Genomic DNA, 9,105 nt, shown 5'->3' with positions numbered 1-9,105 from the left:
TGTAATATTCTGTTGGGCTTTTTTTAATGTTCACATCCCACCATGCCAAGCTCCTGAGCTGCACAAACTCTGCTGGCAGCAGTCTGTTCAGATGTTGACTTAGTCATATTCATGCAACCACTCATGTGCAAGCAGGGAATACAAAAGCATCAGAACTGTGTGATGCGAGATTTTATGAGGTTACTTGTGCTTCTGTGCTTCCAGTACACTGAAACCTCTTTGCAGTAACTTTCGTAAGGGAAACAGAGTGGAAGAATTCTTTTTAATGTATAATTAATTCATTATATATTAATTTCTTAGTATGGTAGCAATATAGGAGTTGTAATGTTACATGAAAATATGTATATGAATATTTATCTATAATTACACACACAAGGTAACCACATACACAAACTAGTTGAGCTGTGAGGAAATGCATCTAAGGTGATCTCTCTGCTCAAACACTGAACAATGAGATACTACATGTACAGTTTCTGAAAACAGAAATTAACACAGAAAGCTACTTGCTTTTAAGTTCTATCACAGCCTAGAGAGAGAGAAAAAAACCCACAAGGCAAAAAAACCAACTCCTGTCATAGTCTTACCTAAGAATGTGTTCGATATATATTCTGAGACCTGATTGCCTGACCTGCTCATTTCAGATAGGTGAGTTAGCTCCCGGTTGAGCATTCTTTTAAACTGGAAAACAAAACAAATCAAATAAGCATATAGTTAGCAATCAAGATGTATTTTAGTTAGGATAAGAAAATGCAGTCAATTTATGATTGGGGAAACGACATGACATTAAGAATATATACTAAACTAAGACAACTATGAAAGCAAAAATCACATCCAACATCACTCTACCCTACTAACTTATTCGTGGGTTGGACAACGCAACTCTTAACCTCCTAAATACTCCATTGTGATTCAATTACTAAGGCACAGGGTTCTACTAGTAAGTGAAAACTGTAAGACATATGTATACACACAAGTAATTAGTATCAATATATTTTCATTATTTTAATTTGGAGAGAAAATACAAATGTATTTACATTGAACCCCTTCTCTGCTAGGGTTTTCTTATATTTGTAAATGAATCTATTTGTGCATTTTTGCAATTCGTCTTGTAGTATTTCAAGTTTACATAACCTCCCATCATTAATCTACTCAAATATATCTGACAGTACTGTTCAAAACAATCAAAATATCTTACTGATTTGCCATACACCAATACGAGTAGTTGTAGCTTTTGTTGTGTCTGACTTAAAATTATTATACTGGATCAGCCCAATGACTTGACCATTCCACAGTCTCACAAAATTGTCAGTATCTGTATGAAACATCAGAGTAGAAAATACCCATCTGTGAAAACACTTTCCTTTTCCCGCTAAGTTAGCAATTCACTCTAGGCACCCTGTAGGATAGCAAGGGATATTAACATTCCATGAAATGTATAATTGATTAGGTAGTCATCACTGAGCCATTCCTGATTCCTTCTAGACCCCAGGGTTAAATGATACCTTGTGGCATTACATTCAACAGGTTAATTGCTCTGGCTATGTTACATGCATTTTCACTGACTATACCTCTGCCTTGATATTAATAACAAATAGAACTCAGCAATATTTATTAACAATTCGAACAACTCTTGCTAATGTAAATTAGCATCCATCACTACTGAATTTTGCCTCCCATTGTGCCATCCTTTCATTTAGTTGTTAGATTTCTCAGTCATCTTTTCTCTTAACAAAGCCAAATGATCTCTGCCATTTTCAGAATCATCTTTCACATTGTTCACCCAGTTATGACTATTTATTACATCAAGCAATAGCCATCCTTAGTATATATCCCTGTAAACATACCTCTAGGTTGAAAACTGGTCATTTATTCTTCCACAGGAGGTAAAGGACTAGACTAAACATTAACCACCTCCTTTCCATCCCACTGGAATCAAAGCTCTTTCTTCAAAGAGGCCTTGCATAGTGAAAGGTGTTACTTTCTTCACAATGTCTTTGTACGTCACCAATTACCATATTGCTCACAGTGTGCCAAATAAAAGTTACCTTTAATACAACACTCGAACCATTAGCCACTGCATTCTCCTGCCATGTTGACATGCCATGGGCTCAGGAAGTTCCTGAGCTACAAAAACTGAATTCCTACTTTAGTCACAAGCCAAAGACTCAGCTTTGATCTCAGATATAGTAGAGTGCTATCAAGTGCTCAACACAGTTCTGATAATTAGAACCATACTGCAAATACAGCTACAAATACTATGAACTACAGGGCTATACCTTCTGCACGAAACCAGTATCAACCTCTATACTGAGGTCTGATGTTTGTCATAATGTCGAATTTAAAAAAAACAAGTCAAGCTTGCCAAGCAGTAAAGTGACTGGTCCAAAAATCCTAGGAGTATTTTTTAAAGCGTGTCTTTAAACTTTTATCATATATTTAAGTCACACTTGCATGCTTTTTCTTCTGTACCCACATAGGTGAGAAACTGAATTATTCAAGGCAAAACCTGAACATCTCATGGAATGGCTTGTCTCCAGACGGTATCCAGAAACTTCGGCTTTAAATTAAGTATTGTGTATAGGAATCTTAATAAAACATCAGAAGTTGACAAAATTGCATTAACTTCCAGGCATGTCATCAGTATATCCATTACCGCCCCAATATGCTGTCTTCCTTAATTTAATACAGCTAGTTTACCAGATCCCAACTAAACAGGTCCTTCTTGCCTGTCTGGTTGTTTCCTAGCAAACCGTTTCAGGTGATGCTCAACTTTGTGATGCTATTTCTGCTGCAGAGCAACACTACTGGGTCACGTTCAGCACTTTGGAAAAAGACCATCTAGCTACTGCTGGTCTGTACTCTTCAGGAACTCTCCTTAAAAATTCCCCAGCTTTGAAAGGAGAACGAATTGGTGTTTGTTTGCACCATGCTTCTTCTGCAGCTACCTGACACAACAAATAGGAAGGACTTTTTTTTCCTCCCCCCTCCAAATCATAAATTTAAGTGCGGGAAGTAGGCAGGGAGAAGGGTTGTTACCACATACTGGGAATTACCTCATGGAACTTAGGGAGTATATGCTCTTTAAGAATTTCCAACTAAATATTTACTGTATGGATGTCCATAACAAATGGAAGGTGCATGGCAATCTTTTCTAATGCTATGTTCCCCACTAGCCCTATGCAAAGCCCTGTCTCACCACCTCCCATCACCCCATAAATCACCAGAACTTAAAAGCTCAACCACCAGCATGAAACCTGCAGAACAGTCTGTGTTGCTGCTGAATATGAGTGTACAGTAAAACAAATCCCCCAGCTTCTGCAAGGCCGTCCCGCTAACAATGAATTCAATGGCAGAAGTCTTTTGCTTTGAAGAACTGTAGCAGCATGATTTCCTCATAGTCTTTCACATGTTGCTGACGCCACAGCAACAAGACTTTAATTTACATTTGTTTTGAAAACATCTGGACTAAGCAGGAGTCTAGAGAACTGTCTTGATTTCCTAATTATATGACAAAGCCTTACAACCGTCATTCACATTGAAACAGTTGAAGACCATATGCAGACAGCAGTTTCTGATGCAGAACAATAATGCTCTTTGAGAACACAAAAAAACCCAAGAGAGATGAACACCGATCGAAATGTTCAGATATTTTTGTTGATTATAACCTGTTTCAGTATATCTGTATGTTACTTAATCCTCTGATGTTTACTAACTTGTCCTTTGGGGGAAAAAAATATCTTTTTTTCCAAGGAAAAAACCCCAAACCAAAACCCCTACTTTTCCCTGATTTTATCCATTTCTCAAAGATTTCATTTGGGCCTAAGTGCACCCATACATAGCTGCTGCTTCAAAGAGTGTCAACTTTCTGCATATGTATACATCCCTGCACAATTACTTTATAATGATACTCTGCCAACTCTCACGTGGCTCTCACAAGGTCTTCCTGCAAATCAGAGAAATTTCTGTTACATCTGTGGGTCAACAGTGTTTCAGTCATCCAGCAGGCAGCTCTTAAGTGCTTGAAACTTGGCTAGACTGTCCATACTCCCTCATCATTTGTCCTCTCAGAAATAACATTTAGCACTTTATTCAAAACAAGTCAAACAAGACATAAAACCATGTTGTCGCTAATAGTAAATGTTAAAGATAATATTTTAAATAAGAATTTTTTTAATCTGAATGCTATATACTTTCCCAGCTGAAGAAAATCAATCATAATGCCTCTTGTCACTAATAAACACACCATACACTTTAATTATGATATTGTCAGCTCAGCATGGGGAGGCAGCAGAGGTTTTTGGCTGATCTATGCATATTGTACTCTTCCTCAGAAAGAAAGGTTTTCCCACGTTAAGACTAGGCATTGTTAGATTGGAAAAGTGACACATATATCCCTTTGGAAAATCACAGCTCTTGACCATAGTCCAGGAAATCCCTCTTGGAATCCATTAAGCCAATTATACAGTTCTTCACTGATGAATAAAGATGTCACAACAGAGTAGTAGAAATATTGTCTGAAAAAAATCCTAAAAAACATGTACTTAAGCAGATTTTTTTTCATTTGTTTCTATTGACTGTAATTATTTTACTCGGGTGGGCGGGGTGGGGCATGCAACACAAACACAGGCACAACATTCAAATAACATTACAAACCTCTCAAAGTGACAAAAGTGCATGTGCATTTTTACCTCCCTTTAAAAACCTAGGAAGTGCGATAGAGGGAGAACTGTAATACATGAGAATACAAGTGCATATGTTGACAAGACCAGAACTGTTTCTTAAACAGTGGTGTCCTCCAAAGAAGAGGTTACAAATGAGGGATTGAGTTTGGTAGTTTAGATCCTTCTGGGCTGAAGCCCAATGTGTACATATCTCTGCATATGTATTACTGCTGTCAACCTAGGATAAATATACATATGGGGTTTTTGGAAAAAATACGGTATTTTTCTGATGTCAGCAAAGGTACATAGAAAAATTTAGACAAACTTTTGCAGTAACCGTGTTCCCAGATGGCAACCAAAGCACTGATCCAATTTTATGAAGATTTTACATCTACACTAGAAAGAAAATTCAACTCCAAAGAAGATGGCAACCAAAACACTGATCCAATTTTATGAAAATTTGCATCTACACTAGAAAGAAATTTCAAGTTCAACTCCAAAGACATAGTGAAGATCCAACTAGAGTCAACTCATGGCCATGAAAAAGTCTGGGCTGCATGCTTAATGTATATGGGGTTTATTGATTACACTTTAGAGCATTTTACATTTTTTGTGTAGAGTTTTTGACTCGGTAACAAAAAGCATAAGTAAATATACAGCATGCAGTTAGTTGTGTTGGGAGAGGAAGCATGCAGAACCATCCTTGGTGCCAATGCCTGTCCTGGCAGGACCTCTTCCACCCAGGCTTTCTGTTCCTTAACAGGTGATCTGCTGCATATCAAGGACTGTAAAGAGGCTGCCTCCGTTACAACCTTTGGCATCAGCACAGAAGGTGAAGCTAGGGCTAGAAGGTAGTCCATGGACCAAAAGGCCCCATCCTCCCTATCCTTCGAGTGTTAATCAAGCTCCAAGCCCAGCGAAGGCTGGAACCAAAATACTCAAGAGCACCTGGAGCCTTTCATTGCAGTGGCTCCCAAACCCACATGGCAACAGATCCCAGTTTCAACCTTTCTGGCTGCCTTCTTTTCTAGGTAACACTTCCAAAAGCTTACATGAATAGAATACATCCATGGAACGTTCATTCAATACTTGAAATATTAAACTTACATGACTATATTTGTTTCTGAAACATCTATTAATGTGATTTTTAAAAGACATATGCAACTAAAAAAATAAGAAGCTATATTAGTTTACTGGAGTTCAAAAGTCTTGTATTCTACAAAAACAAGACAAGAAACTTAAAATAGGGCAGCCTTACAAATTAATGTAAGGCTTCTGATTATATTATTTATCAATGCAAAACTATCTTTGAATTTATCAGCATTCTTAATACATAAACAGCATTCTTAATAACTAAAGATTTGGGTTGGAAGCTCATGTGTTTAATTAATATCAAGGTCATGCACTGGGTTTTATACATAATTTATAGTGAGGCGCATATCTCTAAGCCTAGCATTGCAATAGTGGTGCTCATTGTTTCAAGGAAAGATACTCAATGAAAGCCAATGGTAAATACTCCACATGACAACGATTCTCCAAAATATAACTTACAGAAGATAATAAAGTATAGCCTGAAGTATACAGAAATTACAGAAGTGTATGTATAGTAAAGGATGTAAACATAATGATCTGAGACTAACGTTTCATTGTTCCTTAGAATTTCATATATACTCTAAACCATTGGTTTGAATGTCATAAAAAGCAGATCTTTGCCTCTCTTCACATTTTTCCTACAATGTGTATACTGTGAACTCAAAAAGCACTATACTAAGATTTTTTCCAAGTACTATTTAGCTTCTTAACTAAAATCATTGTCTATAGACAGTACAGGACACTGTCGATACAGAGGACATTTTTTCCCATGTGCAATCAATTACAGCTACAATGCTCTCTGCTGAACTTCAATTAACAAAAAAATCTATCAATTTTGAAGGCTAAACAGTAAGAGTGAACATTTTTTTGAAGATCACTGATTGAATTTTTCTAATTTAGCCAAGTAGGAACATGACAGCAGCTGCCTGGAAATGTAGGACATATTTCCTAGTAAATTACAATAAATACCTCACTTTTAGCTAAATGGAAAGTAATTTCATCTTATTTTTTGGTAAACGAGAAAGGAATCCATGTAGCTAGCACAATGGGATCCAATTTCTTCACAGATGACTGATCAAAATCCTTGAGAATATACTATAACAATTCTGCATTAGCAGAGAATGGTCACAATGACCTAATCGGACACAATGACCTAATGAGGGTTTTACATTTCTATTTTAAAAAAATAATCTGTGATAAAAGTGGGTATTAATAAAGCAAGCACAAGAATTCAGTAATGTGTGAATATAATGCTTGTATTATTTTTAGTAATTTAATTGAACACTTCCATTACTTAGTTCAGGAGAAATCAGAATTGTCTTTAAAACAGGATGATTTGGAACAGTTATTTTATGTCAAGCATAGGATGATGTTTCTTATTTTTTATACACTTGATAACAATTATAAAGGCAACATTATTTTTAAGCAGAAGCATGTAAGTAGGGCTAAAACAAAGCCGAAACATAGTTTTACATTGAGTGAATTTCAGTTCTGTATGTTCACAGGCATACTGATTTAATTCCTTGGTGCAAAACTTTTCCATAAAACAGATAAAAGCCTATTTAATTCCATTTTCTAGCAGTATCGCAGTTTCAAGCTAGTTCAAAGCTGCTCTACATAGTAATGTAGATCAGTATTAGAAGATGACAATTTCCAGTGTTTTAATCAATAAGCTGTCACACACACACACACACACAGAGGCTACTAAAAAATACTGCTGGTACATACTGTTGATAATTTCACGTTTCTTCAGCTATTAAAACCGGGATGAGTCACGCATTCACCCACCACCCACAGCCTCTTTACTCATGCTCTCTCCTGTTGTCTGGTATCTCAGTTTTGAGTTTGTTTTTTGTTTTATTTTAATTTTTTAATGTCTAGAAATAGTTTTGTAGCAATCTTTTTCTAAAAGAACACAAAACTCTTCTGAATTTCTTTGGCTTTAGACTTGGTCTGATCATCCACTGAAGCAACATTATTTTACAAGTCCCAGCACAGTTTCTACGAAAGACTGTATACAGTGCAGTTCATTCTCACTGCTGAACAAAGGCTTCCTTTTCTGTTTTTTTTACTTTATATTCATACTACTCAATCACATCACCCACAAATACTCACGCTATCCAGTGATCATGCAATCATGCACCACAAATCATGGTTCTTTAAAAGATAAAACAAAATCCTACCTTTATGTAGCCCCAAGAAACTGAGAGTAAATAGTTTGCCTCAGGCATTTTTGATTTTTTTTTTCTATACTACCAATCTAAGCTAATCAGTTCTTTGCTATCTGATACTGCAAAAGACTTCCAAGAAGAAAGATTCCTTCTTTTCTCTCCTAATTCTTTTCGCGGATCTTTAGGTTCTCAGCACCTGTGTGCACAGGAGACATACTGAAATGAAATCCAACAGTGTGGTCTTCCGATTGTATAAATGCCATTTGTAAAGCTCCAAGCACTCAGAGGCAACGTTGAAGAGACATATTGTATGAGCTGAAGATAGATCTGAAGAGCTAGGGATATGCATATTTACTGAACACCAGGACTTAATGAATAATGTATGTCAAGATGCTCAGCTGCTGGAAAGACTTGCTCTATCAACAGCTACCAAATAAGGACCTGAAGGGGAAGCCACAAACGGTGCCAGTAATCCCTCCCATAGAGCCTAACCAGCAGCCAATAGTATATCACCCTAGAAGACATAAATCCGAGGGGCTGGTGACATGATGTATGGTAATTTCCCATTGGCCAGTGCTGGGGACTCTCCTGGGCATGGGGTATTTCTTTTTTTTTTTTTTTTTCAATGGCAAATGCCATTTAATAATGGTATCCCAGCCTGCAGCATTCACATGCCATTCAAAAATAATTGGGTTACGGTCTTCTCATTTCAGCAGCATTTAGCAGTTCCCTTCAACGGACACACCATTCAAGCAGTTAAAATTAGTACTGTGTATTCATGTAGATTGCCTAGCAGTTTTAATTTTTCATATGGAAGGGAAGTATATTTTGAGGCTTTTGTGAAGAAAAAACAACAGAAATAGAGCTATTGGGTTTCTTGAGCAGTCTGTGATGTACTGTAACAATGTTTTTGGCTTTTAAAAACTGATATACTTAAGACTATTGGGCCAGTCTGCCAGTTTCTACTGCCTTTTTTATTTTAAGAGATAAAAGTAGTTATTATTAAGATAAAGCACGCACCTTATAATTCCCAGTAAACAGTAAGTTCCCATGTGTAAGTCAGAAGTGAGACAATAAGAGTCCTCAAATTCTCACTGCATTTATTCAACTTTTGCTCCTTCTGTCTTGGTAGATTAATATAATCAATTACAGCTATACATCATAGAACAAAAAGGGATTAA

At 36.6% G+C, this 9,105-nt stretch overlaps 1 protein-coding gene across 1 annotated transcript in view; it reads right to left on the bottom strand.

The window, feature by feature from the left end:
- The window catches only part of PDE4D (phosphodiesterase 4D, cAMP-specific), a 20,123-nt gene extending 12,139 nt beyond the window's left edge, over nucleotides 1-7,984 (bottom strand). The window contains exons 1-2 of the mRNA XM_009698576.1: nucleotides 7,937-7,984; nucleotides 585-678 (exon numbers count right to left, since the gene is read on the bottom strand). Coding sequence (XP_009696878.1) covers nucleotides 585-678; nucleotides 7,937-7,984 — 142 coding nt within the window. The remainder of the gene's footprint in view (nucleotides 1-584; nucleotides 679-7,936) is intronic.
- Nucleotides 7,985-9,105: the final 1,121 nt, after the last annotated feature.

This window comes from Cariama cristata, unplaced genomic scaffold, assembly GCF_000690535.1.
Source record: "Cariama cristata isolate BGI_N322 unplaced genomic scaffold, ASM69053v1 scaffold9724, whole genome shotgun sequence".
NCBI lineage: Eukaryota > Metazoa > Chordata > Aves > Cariamiformes > Cariamidae > Cariama > Cariama cristata.
The sequence above is the reverse complement of the archived record's forward strand: the minus strand, read 5'-3'. Positions and strand labels throughout refer to the sequence as shown.